General features: G+C 48.0%; 3 protein-coding genes across 3 annotated transcripts in view; 1 reads left to right on the forward strand and 2 right to left on the reverse strand.

Moving 5' to 3' along the window:
- LOC122558018 (extensin-2-like) overlaps positions 1 to 621 on the reverse strand; it is a 7,441-nt gene extending 6,820 nt beyond the window's left edge. Inside the window, exon 1 of the mRNA XM_043706352.1 lies at positions 544 to 621. Coding sequence (XP_043562287.1) covers positions 544 to 621 — 78 coding nt within the window. The remainder of the gene's footprint in view (positions 1 to 543) is intronic.
- A 103-nt stretch (positions 622 to 724) lies between these two features.
- On the forward strand, positions 725 to 11,219 carry LOC122558019 (ciliogenesis and planar polarity effector 1-like). Its single transcript, XM_043706353.1, has 8 exons — positions 725 to 947; positions 3,756 to 3,862; positions 4,331 to 4,487; positions 5,238 to 5,341; positions 5,668 to 5,850; positions 7,891 to 8,146; positions 10,007 to 10,141; positions 11,130 to 11,219. The coding sequence occupies exons 1-8, from the start codon at positions 807 to 809 to the stop codon at positions 11,217 to 11,219; spliced, it is 1,173 nt and encodes a 390-aa protein (XP_043562288.1). The 5' UTR covers positions 725 to 806.
- Positions 11,220 to 13,450: 2,231 nt separating this feature from the next.
- Positions 13,451 to 14,187, reverse strand: part of LOC122558020 (ciliogenesis and planar polarity effector 1-like) — a 68,184-nt gene continuing 67,447 nt past the window's right edge. The window contains exon 18 of the mRNA XM_043706354.1: positions 13,451 to 13,466. Within this exon, the coding sequence (XP_043562289.1) occupies positions 13,451 to 13,466 (16 nt within the window). The remainder of the gene's footprint in view (positions 13,467 to 14,187) is intronic.

Below are 14,187 nucleotides of genomic sequence, written 5' to 3' on the forward strand. Positions count from 1 at the left end.
TTTGAATACAGGAACAGGGATGTAGGGGGTATTTGAGTACTGGAATGGGGTGTGGGGGGGTATTTGCGTACAGGAGCAGGGACTTGGGTGGGTATTCGAGTACAGTAACAGGGGCGTAGGGGGGTATTTGAGTACTGGAACGGGGTATTGCCGCGGTGTTAGAGTACAGGAAAAGGGATGTCTTAGACATGCATTGGACGACACCTGGAATATTGAGTGCAGTTTTAGTCTTTTTACATGACGAAGGCTGTTCTAGCTTTGAAGGGAGTGGAGTAGAAATTTCCCAGACTGAATTCTGGGATGGCAAAACTGATGTATAAAGAGAGAAACTGGATCAGTTAAGACTATATTCCCTGTAGTTTTCTTGAAGACTTTAGATAGACTTCCTAGGGAATGGGGAGCAAGTGGAGCTGGGTACTGAGCTGGATGATCAGTCATAATTATGGGAATAGTGGAGCAGGCATGAAGGGCTGAATGGCTTCCTCCTGCTCCTGTGACTGGCCTCTTGAGTTACTACATGGATGGAAGTGAACAGGACAGTACCATCTGCTTGTAAAGGCGGCTGATTCGGTCCTTGGTCATTGGATAATATGGCTCCTTGGCTAACACAGTTAGACTCATGGCTGCCTCATCAAATCCTACAGCTGGAGATAATGACATGAAGTTGCTTTTGCTTTCTTCCCTGTGTCTCTGTTTGTCTACTCAATCTCCCAGAATCTGCTACGAAGCCATTTCTGTTTGTTTCGAGGGATGGGAAGAGAGTCCTTGTGGCCAGTCAGACTGGTGTAGTGTTCCTTTGGGAAAGTATGGAAGAGCAAGACTTGACCTCTGTACCGGAGACTCGGCTCAGCGGCACCTGGGCTCAGGTGATGGTTGATGAGAAAGTCAAACTTCCCCAAGCTGACGATAAGGAGAGCACAGTCCATGCTGTCTTTCACACTGATGAGGTGAGTTAATCGCCATACAAACAGTTCAAGGCGCAAGCCTGAGGGCTCATTGAAAAGAGAAAATAGGGCAGGAGAAGGCCATTCAGCCCATCAGGACTGATCCAACATTCTGTCCGGTCATAGACTCAAAGTGATCAGCCTACTGTGTCTGCACCAACCACCTATTCATTGTAATCCCATTTGCCTGCACTTGGCCCATAACCCTGTATGCCTTGGCATCACAAGTGTTCATCTAAATACGTCTTCAATGTGAATAGGATTTCTACCTCTAGTACCCTCACAGGCAGAGAGTTCCAGAATCCCATCTCTCTCACATCTCCTTTAAACCTCCCCTTACCTTCAAACTTGAAAAGCCCCTCCCCAACCCCAGTGAGGAGAAGTTCCTTTCCGTCCACCCTATCTCTGTCCCTCCTAATTTTCTACATCTCAGTGTCCATTGTCCCAAGGTTAAAAAAAAACCTAGTCAGTCTAATCCCTCTTCAAAATATAACTGTCCAGCTCAAGCAAAAATCCTGGTCAATCTCCTCTGCACCCCTCTCCAGCTATCAAATCCTGGATTAGTGGTGCTGGAAGAGCACAGCAGTTCAGGCAGCATCCAAGGAGCTTCGAAATTAACGTTTCGGGCAAAAGCCAAGGGCTTTCGAAGCTCCTCGGATGCTGCCTGAACTGCTGTGCTCTTCCAGCACCACTAATCCAGAATCTGGTTTCCAGCATCTGCAGTCATTGTTTTTACCTAACTATCAAATCCCTCCTACCATGTGGATTCCAGAACTGTACAGGATACTCTAGCTGTGTAACCAACATGTGGTAGAGTTCCAGTATAATCTCCATGCTCTTCAACTCTGTGACTCAGCTAATGAAGATAGGCATCCCCTGTGCCTTCTTAACCACTTTATCCACCTGTGCTGATCCTTAAGGGACCAGTGTACATGCACACCTCGGTGCTTCTCACAGTCCTTCTCTACATCATGTATTTCCTTGTCTTGTTTGTCTTACCCAAGTGCATCCCCTCTCTCGTACCTGGATTGAATTCCACTTGCCGCTGATCAGCCCACCTGACCAGCCAGTTATATCCTCCTGGAATCGAAGACCATCCTCCTCATTATTTACCATCCTGCCAATATTTATACCATTCGCAAACTCCTTGGTCAATGCTCTGATGTTCAAGTCCAAGTCATTTTATAAAAACCACAAACAGCAAGGGCTCCGACACTGACCCCTGTGGGACCCCACTGGGCACAGGCTCCCAGTCCCAAAAAAAACACCCTCCAACCATCACCCTCTGCATCCTGCCACTCAGCCAATTCTGGATTCAGTTTGCCAAATTTCCTTGGATGTGATGGGCTCTTACCTTAACTGTCAGTCTCCCAATTCAAGACCTCATCAAAAACTTTACTGAAGTCCAAGTCGACCGCATCAAAGCATTGCTCTCTTCTACATGCACTGTCACCTCTTCGAAAAACTCAATCAAGTTAGTCAGACGTGACCTCTCCTTACTAAACCATACCAAGTGTTCTTGTTAATCCCTGCCTCTCCAAGTTCAACTTAATTCCATCCCTCAGAATTGTCTCCAAATACCACCAAGGTTAGGCTGATCAGCCTCTAGTTTCCTGGATTATCTCTTGCTCCCTTCTCTCATAATGGTACCACATTAGCTGTCCTCCAATCCCCTTGCACTTCTCCTGTGGCCAGAGAGAAATTGAAAATTATTGCCAGTGCTGCCAGCCCTCCATTTCCTGACTCAACAGCCTGGGATACATTTCAGCCTGCCCTGGAGAGGTATCTACTTTTAAGCCTGCTCAGCCATTTAGAATCTCCCATCTGTCTGCGCTGGAGGAGAAAGTGAAGAAGGGCTAATACCCGAAACGTCGATTCTCCTGTTCCCTAGATGCTGCCTGACCTGCTGCGCTTTTCCAGCAACACATTTCCATCATCTGTCTGCGCTGTTTTCTTTAAGTGTATCACAGTCCTTCTCCCTGATTTCTGTGGCCATCTTGGCCTTTGTGAACAGTGCCACATTAGTATTTGTGTTGAACCATACTGATGTTGTACAGGGAGGCCCTTTGGGACAACCAACCTGAACAGTCAGTCCTGTCTGTGGTTGTGTTCTTCTGCAACCCTGCGTTTGAGAAAAGTTTCACTTTAGAAACAGAGCGGAAAGTGTTGGTGCTGTAATCGCGTTACAGCCAACGCACATTTTAAACGTTTGCTGTTTAGAAACGATGTTCCCAATTTGTCAGTTGCATCACAGCGAATTTGTGTTAATAAAATACACATTTATAACAGAATGACCTGTCGTGCCAAAGCTGCACTATACCTACACTCATCCCACTTTACAGCACTGGGCCCATAACTTGGAATGTCGTTATTATATTGGGCTGGGCTTTAATTTATTTCAGTTACTCTTCTTCCTAAATAAAACATTTTTAAAAATCATGAACTAACAAAAACACCACTTTCCTGTGCGATCCCGCTCTCCCTCGCTCGCTTGGAGTCTCGCTCTCATCGCTTTTTAGTTTCGTTCTCTTGCTATACCCTCTCTGTGAGCTGCTTGTGTGCAGCTTGTTGAAATGAATGACCTATCCCTGTTTGTATTTTCTAACTGAACAGCTACTCTCTCAGAGGTTAGGGACACTCATGGTTTGTGTCACTCCCCATTTTGTAAGAGCACGCTGACTGCACTCTGACAGTGGGCGATGATAGCACACTGACTGCACTCTGACAGTGGGCGATGATAGCACGCTGACTGCACTCTGACAGTGGGCGATGATAGCACACTGATCGATGCCTGCTTGTGTTTGTACACAGGTGCTGGGGGATTGCTGCTTCTGTTCCTTTGTCTTTACATCTGGAGAGGTCCTGGTGCTGACCACACTGAGAATGAAATGGTTTGAACAAGTGGAGAAGTGCATGAGGTAAGAGATTTCTGAACGTTTGCAGCTCAGTAAGAATGTATGCGTGTCTGTATATGTGAGTGAATCTCTGTGGACATATTATTGTACATATTGGTGTGTTTTTAGTTTGCCTATGAGTACCCGGAGTGTGCATGTGTACCCGGAGTGTGAGCGCACACGCACGTCACTGCGGATACCCGGAGTGTGTGTGTGTGTGTGTACCCGCGGATACCCGGAGTGTGTGCGCGTGCCCCCGCGGGTACCCGGAGTGTGTGTGCGCGTATGTGTCCCTGTGTGTGTGAGCTCATGGATGCCTTGAGTCCATGTACAAGTGCTCTGGATGTGCTTTAGCCAGTATTTGGTGGGCACACTGTATACTGTGTGAAGAGTGGGTTGTGTGCCCAGTTCTGTGCTGTGTGATATCCATGTATGTTTCCGCTCTGTTTCAGGAGTTGTACTTTAACCTCACATCTACCTCTCTCTTTGCAGTGCCGTCCCATTCCGCGCCCAGTGGGTAACACAAACACATTCACTCGGAGCTTTGAGCCCAGTCTGTAATGGATTGAAATCAAGAGGAGCACTGTTAGCAGCTTTCTCCAGGGACAGCCTGCTTCTTGCAGTCGTCATCAATCAGAATGATCCCAAGGTTACTGCTGTTTTCTTTCTCTGGCTTGTTTTGTGGCTTCTGATTATCGTCCACCCTTTTCTTCCTTAATGCTTTCTTACCTTGCCTCTCTGTCCCTCCCTGACCCCTCGTACTTCAGCCTGCCCCCATTCACCCATTCAGCCCCTCATCAAACCTGTGCTGGATCATGGTTCCTCAGGTGGCTGCAGGCTGATCCCCCTCTCTCCACATCACTGTCTGACTGTGAAGGTAGTGCAGCAGCTGAGGAAGAGGCTGCTTTCACTCCATTCACCCTCTTGGACACAGGCCTGTGGATGTGCAACTGCTCATGAACGATACACAACCACACGTGTGCATGTGTACAAATGCAAATCTGTAGCAGTTAAACATCTCACCAGGAGAATCCAACCTTCAACAAAGAAATTAAGTGGAACAGGAGAAAAAGGTCCTTCTATCAACATTTTACCTCAGATAGGGACATACTGGTAAATGGCCAACAATCCAGGTCATGCAGTCAATGATGGGGTCAGCAATCTGTGGGCTTGTCCTCAATGTGTCTGTATCTGTACACACCTGCAGGTTCTGGTGTATGTGTGTGTGCGCTTGTCTGCCCCTGTGTTTGGGCACATACATTGGAATGTGTGCGGCTTTGTGCATCTTGTGTGAGTATGTGTTTGTACATCTGTGTCCTGCTCTTCTCTCCGTACACCCATATCTGGGTCTTACTGAGTGGCTGCTTACCCAGGGCCTGTTTTCTCTCTCATTTGTTAGGCCACCCAGGTGCTGTTTGTGAACCCACTGAATGATGTGACAGTATCTAGCAGTCTGCGAGGCTGTGGCAGCAAAGGGCAGCCTGTGCCAGTCAGGTTTCTCAGGTAGGTCAGCACATCACTCAGCAGGATCGGCACTGATTTCAGAATGGGGAAACTCTCTGTTTCAGTTTCAGCATGTCGATGCTGCCTTGTCCATTCACTTGTCAATTTCAACCCCCCAAAATCCCTTAACCCTTCCACTAACACTTGAACAACTCCCCTACCCCATCTACCGCACCCTGACCACCAACTCCCACAAACTGAGAGGTCCCAGCACTCCATCCACGAATCTGGAATGTCATGTTCCATTCTCCAAACTGAGCAGTCGAGATGGTGTGAGCTGACCCAGGATTTGGTGCAATGTTGACAGTGAATTGTTTGCTTTCCAGATCTTATTGGGTTGGTGCGGTGAGCTGGACACATGATGGCCTCTTCCTGGCATGTATGCTGAAACGTGGGGCCTTGCTGTTACTGTCCCGGCTCGGCGAGCTGCTATCCATCACCACATTTGGCTGCTCCGTGGAGTTTGGGCCAGCAGAGTACATCCCACTCCATCCCTTAATCACCTACAGGTAAAGGCTGCAGCAACTCCCCATCAAAACCAAATCTTTTCTTCACAGGAGCTAGTGACACATCAACAATACAGTGGGAACTCTTCACCTGTCTGGTCTTTGTTGACTATCACGAAGCAGCACTGTCTCATCTCAGTCACAACATCAAGGGGAGAACGCCTACACCAGAGGCATGGCGACATTCACACTGCACTGACATTAGACAGTCAATACTGAGGGAGTGTCGTACTGTCGGAGGGTCAATACTGAGGGAGTGCCGTACTGTCGGAGGGTCAATACTGAGGGAGTGCCGTACTGTCGGAGGGTCAGTACTGAGGGAGTGTCGTACTGTCGAAGGGTCAGTACTGAAGGAGTGTCGTACTGTCGGAGGGTCAGTACTGAGGGAGTGCCGTACTGTCGGAGGGTCAGTACTGAGGGAATGTCGTACTGTCGGAGGGTCAATACTGAGGGAGTGCCGTACTGTCGGAGGGTCAATACTGAGGGAGTGTCGTACTGTCGGAGGGTCAGTACTGAGGGAGTGCAGTACTGTCGGAGGGTCAGTACTGAGGGAGTGTCGTACTGTCGGATGGTCAGTACTGAGGGAGTGTCGTACTGTCGGAGGGTCAATACTGAGGGAGTGCCGTACTGTCGGAGGGCCAGTACTGAGGGAGTGTCGTACTGTCGGAGGGTCAATACTGAGGGAGTGCCGTACTGTCAGAGGGTCAGTGCTGAGGGTGTGCCGTACTGTCGGAGGGTCAGTGCTGCGGGAGTGCCGCACTGTCGGAGGGTCACTGCTGAGGGAGTGCAGTACTGTCGGAGGGTCAGTGCTGAGGGTGTGCAGTGCTGAGGGTGTGCAGTACTGTCGGAGGGTCAGTGCTGAGGGTGTGCCGTACTGTCGGAGGATCAGTGCTGAGGGAATGCTGTACTGTTGGAGGGTTAATACTGAGGGAGTGCTGTACCCTTTGAGGGTCAGTGCTGAGAATGTGCTGCACTGTCAGAGGGTCAGTGCTGAGGGAGTGCTGTACTATTGGAGGGTCAGTCCTGAGGGAGTGTCGCACTGTCGGAGGGTCGGTGCTGAAGGAGTGCCGCACTGTCAGAAGGTCAGTGCTGAGGGTGTGCCGTACTGTCGGAGGATCAGTGCTGAGGGAGTGCCACACTATTGAAGGGTCAGTGCTGAGGAAGCAGGCACTGTCGGAGGGTCAGTGCTGAGGGAGCGGGCACTGTCGGAGGGTCAGTGCTGAGGGAGCGGGCACTGTCGGAGGGTCAGTGCTGAGGAGTGCAGTATTGTCGGAGGGTAAGTGCTGAGAGAGTGCTGCACTGTCGGAAGGTCTATGCTAAGGGAGTGCAGCACTTTGAGGGTCAGTACTGAGGGAGTGCCGCACTGTCGGAGGGTCAGTACTGAGGGAGCACTTTACTGTCGGAGAGTCAGTACTGAGGGAGCACTTTACTGTCGGAGAGTCAGTACTGAGGGAGTGCCGCACTGTTGGAGGGTCAGTGCTGAGGGAGTGCCACACTGTCGAAGGGTCAGTGCTGAGGGAGTGCCGCACTGTCGGAGGGTCAGTACTGAGGGAGTGCCGCACTGTCGGAGGGTCAGTACTGAGGGAGTGCCGCACTGTCGGAGGGTCAGTGCTGAGGGAGCACTGCACTGTCGGAGGGTCAGTGCTGAGGGATTGCTGCACTGTGGGTGGGTCAGTGCTGAGGGAGTGCCGCACTGTCGGAGGGTCAGTGCTGAGGAAGTGCCGCACTGTCGGAGGGTCAGTGCTGAGGAAGTGCGGCATTGTCAGAGGGTTGACGCTGAGGGAGTGCTGCACTGTCGGAAGGTTAGTACTGAGGGAGTGCTACACTGTCAGTAGGTCAGTGCTGAGGGAGTGCTGCATTGTTGGAGTGTCAGTTCTGATGGAGTACTGTTCTTTGAGTACCCTTCGCTGTACCTGGCCTGGGTGAATTTGTTGGGGTTAGCATGGAGGTTGCTTTACTCTGTCCAACCCCATGCTGTATGACTGCTGCAAGTGTTTGATTGGAAAGACAAAGTCTTTAATTTCATATTCCAATGTTTTTCAGACCACCTCAGTCCCTGCTTCTGAGCGTCAAACATACAGGTTCTGATGGCTCTCCCACCTCTGAAGATGACCTAATGAGTCAGTGGTTTTCCCTGGCAGCCCACCCTCGTTTACCCTACCTCATTGTATCTGATGGTTACATGTTTACCCTGCTGCGTTTTGCAGCGAATTATTCTGCATCGTCTGTTTTAAAGACCCTTCTTCTGGAGGTGACTCAAGATCTGAATGATGTGCGACACTCACTAATGAACTCTGAGGTACGGAATTTTTGGCAACCTTTAAACACTGAGATATCATATGGCAGGGTGTCCCTAAAATATTGACATAGTTGTTTTATGATTGTCACGCGCACTGAGATACAGTGAAAAATACTGACTTGTGTGCTAACCAGACAAGTCATACCTTACTTAAGTGCATCAGGTTAATAGAACAGAATGTAGTGTTACAGTTCGAGAAGATGCAGAGCAAGATTAACTCTCATGTATAAGTTGTCCGTTCGTAAGTCTGATAATAGCAGAAAGAAACTGTCGTTGAATCTGTTGGTATGTGTTTTCAAATCTTTGTATCTTGTGCCCGATGGAACAGGGTGGAAGAGAGAATCACCAGGGTGGGATGTTGGCTGCTTTCCCGATGCAGTGGGCAATGTAGACGGAGTCAGTGGATGGAAGGCTGGTTTAAGTGACGGACTGGACTGCGTTCACAACTCTCTAAAACTTCTTGTAGTCTTGGGTAGAGTAGTTACCAAACCAAGCCATGATGCATCCGGATAGAATGCTTATAATACAATCATATAAAAATTGATAAGAGTCATTGCGGACATGCTGAATTTCCTTAGACTGCTGAGGAAGCAGTGTTGGTGTGCTTTCTATACTGTAGCATCGACGTGGAGGTAGCAGGACAGATTGTTGGCGATATTTCCTCCGAGGAACTTGAAACTCTCGATCACCTCCACCACTGCTCCATTCATACAGGCAGGGGTGTGTCCTCCACTCTGCTTCCTGAAGTCAGTGACCACCTCCTTTGTTTTGTTGACATTGAGAGAGAGATTGCCACCTTTACACCATGCCACTAAGTTCTCTATCTCTTTCCTGTACTCTTTCTTGTCATAGTTTGAGATCTGACCCACTATGGTGGTGTCATCAAAGTTGAAAATGGAGTTTGAGCTGAATGTGGCCACATAGCCATGAGTGTATGGGGTGTATAGTAAGGGGCTGAGTAAGCAGTCTTGCAGAGTACTGGTATTGAGCATCATTAGAGAAGAGGTGTGGTCACTTTTCCTTACCAATTGTGCTCTTATTTTCTTATTTGTTTTACTTTGTGTATTCAATTGTAGGTTGTGGATGTCGCTGGCTGGCCAGCATTTACTGCTCTTTATTGTGATTAATATTGTCATAGAGTTGGCCTTAAGAAAATGATGGTGAGCTGTCCATGTGCTATAGAGAGACCCACAATGACCTTAGGGAGGGAATTCCAGAATGTGGACCCAGCGACACTGAAGGAATGATGATATATTTCCAGGTCAGGATGGTCAGTGGCTTGAAATGAAACTTGCAGATGACCATGTTCCCATCTATCTACTGCCCTTATTCTCTGACAGAAAGCCAGACTATCCAGTCTACTTGAGGTAAAGCACACTGTTCCGTTCACACTTGTGACGATTTTGTGTCTGAGGATACTAACATCTGTTTTCGGTTGTACCACCATTTGGAAAATGTACAGGGGTTTTGTTTCTCAGATCCAAGTGACAAAGACCTCATGCCCTGATGTCTTTATCTATTCTTTATCCAGTTCCTTATTAGAAATGGTGAAAAGCTGAGACCCAGTGTAGATTCTTAGGGTACATGTGTTGTGATAGACCAGTTCTTTGCCTTGACTCTGGCGAGGGAGATAGGAGACCTAATGATTCACATATTTCAGAGTGTTCATATAATTTCACGTACTTCGAATTTTATTCTTATCTAGAACTTTATCTGATACCTTTTGGAAATTCGTATTGCAACATTCTTAAGGACTCCCTATCTGACATGCTAGTGAGTGCTTGAGAAATATCTCTTGATTCATCAGCCATGACCTGCCTGTGATTAATAAACACTTCCTTTGGTGCAATCTGTTTACAGCGTAACGATGTGAAGCACTGTTTACAGCCCATGTCATCCCTAAAAGGAAGTTTTCTGCAGGAATGGGAAATGCAAGAGCCTGGATCATGGATGTCCCCCTCATTCTTACAGGATGAGACACCAACAAGTGGTCAGGTACAGCTTTTGAGAGCATGACTTCAGTATTCAGTGGCAAGTGTTTCACTATGTGTTAACCCTGTTAAAATAATTTTCCCGAGTTTGAGCAGGCTTCAGTGCTTGCCTCCTGCTCCATGTCACTTGAGAGAGCCAATGGTTTTGATGCCTCAGCACGGGCTCTGCTGAACTGGAGTTTACTCTTGCTTTACCAGTGGTAGTGTATGAGAGTTCATGTGACTGGAGAGAGAATTGTGCTTAGTCAACTACTCTTTTCTCGAGTAGGAGGAGGTGGGAGTGAGCCCTGATGACATTCTCACATTGCTCCAGCTAACTAACAAACTGACTGAATGACCGCCCCTGTTCCTCTGTCTTATGGCCTTAAACTCCTTATTCTCAAGTTGTTAACTGATTCTGGGATAACCATTCACTTGCAGCAAGCTGTCCACTTTCACACACTGCTACATCTAGCTGAGATGTACTTGTGGATATGGGTGTATTATTCAGATGCTCTTGATTACAGAAATTAAAGTTAAATTGGGGTGTGGTTAATAGGCTGGTGAATCAAACGTGAATATGAAAGAGACGTTGGACAGGTGTAAAGATTTCTCAACGCAACCCTGGAGGAAATGAAAGGAGTAGAAACTAAACTTGAATTGAAGAGGGAGGCTTGTCTGAGGACTCTGAATGCATGTCTGTTACTGTGCACCATCTGGTCTAACATGGAGGTGGAACTGGACCAGTTAGAGAATCTGGGAGCATTAGAACAGTAACCACCAGCAAATGGGCCACTCACATTGTCCCAGTTTTAAAAATACTGAGAATTTGTGGTGACTTTCAGGTCATAATCAATATGGATCAATGCTCCCTTTCATTCATCGAGGATCTGTTCAGTGGACTGGATGGGAAAGAAATACTCACAAATGGGTCTGTCTCAGGTCTACTTACAGGTGGGGGTCACACAGGGGTTGCTGCTGACCTTAGTGACACAAGGCATTGTTCCTCGTAGCGACCTCCTTTTGGCATCACAACAGTGCTGGCTCTATTCCAGAGTGCCCTGGAATCAAACTTTGAGTGGATTGCCAAGTATCCAGTGTAATCTGGACAATATTTTCATTACTGGAGCATTTGAAAAACTGAAAAGAAATTCTAAAAAAGAATCCAGGAGCATAGCCTACAAGTTAAAGAGTTTTTTTTAAAGACTCCATAGAGTACTTCAGCCATGTAGTCAATGGCGAGGGACTATACAAATTGCCCAAGAAGATGGAGGAGAAAGTGAGGACTGCAGATGCTGGAGATCAGCGCTGAAAAATGTGTTGCTGGAAAAGCGCAGCAGGTCAGGCAGCATCCAGCTCCTGCTCCTTGGACACTGCCTGACCTGCTACGCTTTTCCAAGAAGATGGAGACTATCATGATCACCCTTATACCAGAGAATGCATCTCAACAGAGATTGTTCTTGGAACTTATAAATTATTATGGAGAAAGTGAGGTCCGCAGGTGCTGGAGATCAGAGTCAAGAATGTGGTGCTGGAAAAGCACAGCAGGTCAGGCAGCATCCGAGGTGCAGGAGAATCGACGTTTCAGGCCGGAACCCTTCTTCAGGAAATTATTATGGCAAGTTTGTGTCTGATCTGGCAACCATGCTGAAACCCATGCATTGGTTACTGGAAAATGGACCCAGGAATGTGAGATGGCTTAACGGGAGGTCAAGCAAACCTTAAAAAGTTGGAAATGTTAACACATTTTGACCCAAATTTCCATTACAGTTGGTGTGTGACATCTTACCTAATGGGGTTGGCGCTGTACTCCTGCTCCTCAGATGCTGCCTGACCTGCTGTGCTTTTCCAGCACCACATTTTGCAGGTCTGGTCTCCGGCATCTGCAGTCCTCACTTTCTCCTCCTTGGTGCTGTACCCTCAAACGTCTTACCAAATAGAGAGGAAACGCTTATTGTGTTTGCATTGAGCTCACTAATGAAGGTATGAGAAGTCTGTCTCTCCATCCTGGAGACTTCCTGCCTCTATTCCTGATGAAGGGCTTTTGCCCGAAATGTCGATTTTCCTGCTTCTCGGATGCTGCCTGACCTGCTGTGCTTTTCCAGCACCACTCTGATCTAAACCCTGGTTTCCAACATCTGCAGTCCTCATTTTTGTGATTGTGTTCAGTGTTAAGAAGTTCAGCCATTTCGTTTTGTGTCGCAGACAGACCATAAGTCACAACCCACCGTTTTTGGCCAGTACACAGGGATACTGTCAATAGCAGCAGCACACCTGCAGAGGTGGCCACTGGCTCTGTCAGCTTACTCATGTGAAATCAGATACTGACAGGCAGAGAGGAATAATAAGAATGTTTCTGATTGGAAACTGAAAATTATGTACCTTTCCCAGGAAGACAAGGTACCGAGTTTTAGGTGCAGAACACTACCTGCAATGACCCAACTTATAGCTGAGTGGTAGACTGAGACCTGAGAGGGGGACCAGTCATAGAAACTGTCTATAATTATGCCCGTACCTGTCCAGGAGGTGGGAGTTGTTTGTATTGTTTGGGTGTTTAATATGGGGAATGAAAGTTGGTATTTCTCCCCCACTAAGAGGAAAGGTGCTGGAACAAAGGCACAAAGGGCACTGCCGTGTGGTGTGGTGTGAATGAAGGAGATAGGCAGGAGCTATTTCTGTTGTCCAAATGTGGACTTCCAGATTGAGGAGACAGTGGGATCATGAGAATCATGCACATAAGAAAAGAGATGTCACTATCGCCATTTACCCATGGGAATGGCTTCAAATTCACATGGATATTGTGGGACTAGTACAGGGACAGATGTGACTTGTGGTCATCGATGTCCATTCTAGTGACCTGAGATTATATATCTGGGGAAGAGTGGGTCTCAGTGGTGGTAGTGGCTCATACAGGACTATTGTCATATCAGGGAGAAAGTGAGGACGGCAAATGCCGGAGATCAGAATTGAAGAGTATGGTGCTGGAAAAGCACAGCTGGTCAGGCAGCATCTGAGGAGCAGGAGAATCAACGTTTCGAGCGTAAGCTCTTCATCAGGAATCATGATGAAGAACTTATGCCCAAAACGTCAACTTCTCCTGCTCCCCAGATGCTGCCTGACTGCCTGTGCTTTTCCAGCACCACATTCTTTGACTGTTGTCATAAATGGTGCAGACTTGGGATGAACTGGACTGGAGGAGACACGTGGACAGGCTGGTTACTGCACATCACCAACAGGGAGATGTCCCACCGAATATTGAACTGGTCCAGATAGAAGCAGGAGTGTCGACTGAGCCATAGTTGGTGTTACCCAGCGATGAGGCAGCAACAGCCAATCAGAGGGGGATGTATCTGCAGAACAACAGAAGTATCCAGAAGCCAAGTGACCGCACTCAAAAAGGTTCCTGAGGTGAGGAGATGGCTTTCGAAAAATCACCATCCCCCGAGAGACTGAGCATGTCGATGTATGCTACACAAGAGTGGTTTTCTTTTTATAAGTATTCCTGATGATGTATCGATGTTAGCTACAATGCCTGTCTAATCGTTATAATTGTAAATATATATGAATTGCTAAGGGGCGTATTGAAATAAGGGGGGAGGGGTTTTGCATATGCTTTGGGTATGCGTTGCCCCTTTGAGAGTGGGTCAGGTGACTTGGAGGTTGGATCTCATATAAAGCCAACTGCAAGTTTTCCTTCTACCTAGTCCTATTTATGTTTCCGTGACTACCTGGTCAGGTCCACGTGTCCCCCACCCTGCCCCGACAACCCACCCTCCCTTCCTGGCACCCTCCCCTGCCACTGCAGGAATTGCAAAACCTGCGCCCACACCTCCTCCCTCACCTCCATCCAAGGCCCCAAAGGAGCCTTCCACCTCCATCAAAGTTTTACCTGCACATCATTTATTGTATCCGATGCGGTCTCCTCTACATTGGGGAGACTGGACGCCTCCTCGCAGAGCACTTTAGGGAACATCTCTGGGACACCCGCACCAATCAACCCCACCCCCCCGGCCCAACATTTCAACTCCCCCTCCCACTCTGCCGAGGATATGGAGGTCCTGGGCCTCCTTC

The sequence above is a fragment of the Chiloscyllium plagiosum genome, chromosome 16 (assembly GCF_004010195.1).
Source record: "Chiloscyllium plagiosum isolate BGI_BamShark_2017 chromosome 16, ASM401019v2, whole genome shotgun sequence".
Taxonomy (NCBI): domain Eukaryota; kingdom Metazoa; phylum Chordata; class Chondrichthyes; order Orectolobiformes; family Hemiscylliidae; genus Chiloscyllium; species Chiloscyllium plagiosum.

What these genes read in the sequence shown, in the direction of transcription:
- LOC122558019 (XM_043706353.1), top strand. Translation starts at nt 807, where the DNA reads ATGGAAGAGCAAGACTTGACCTCTGTACCGGAGACTCGGCTCAGCGGC. An exon ending in CTGTCTTTCACACTGATGAG is followed by an intron (nt 948 to 3,755) that starts GTGAGTTAATCG and finishes GTTTGTACACAG; the next exon opens with GTGCTGGGGGATTGCTGCTT. An exon ending in CAAGTGGAGAAGTGCATGAG is followed by an intron (nt 3,863 to 4,330) that starts GTAAGAGATTTC and finishes CTCTCTTTGCAG; the next exon opens with TGCCGTCCCATTCCGCGCCC.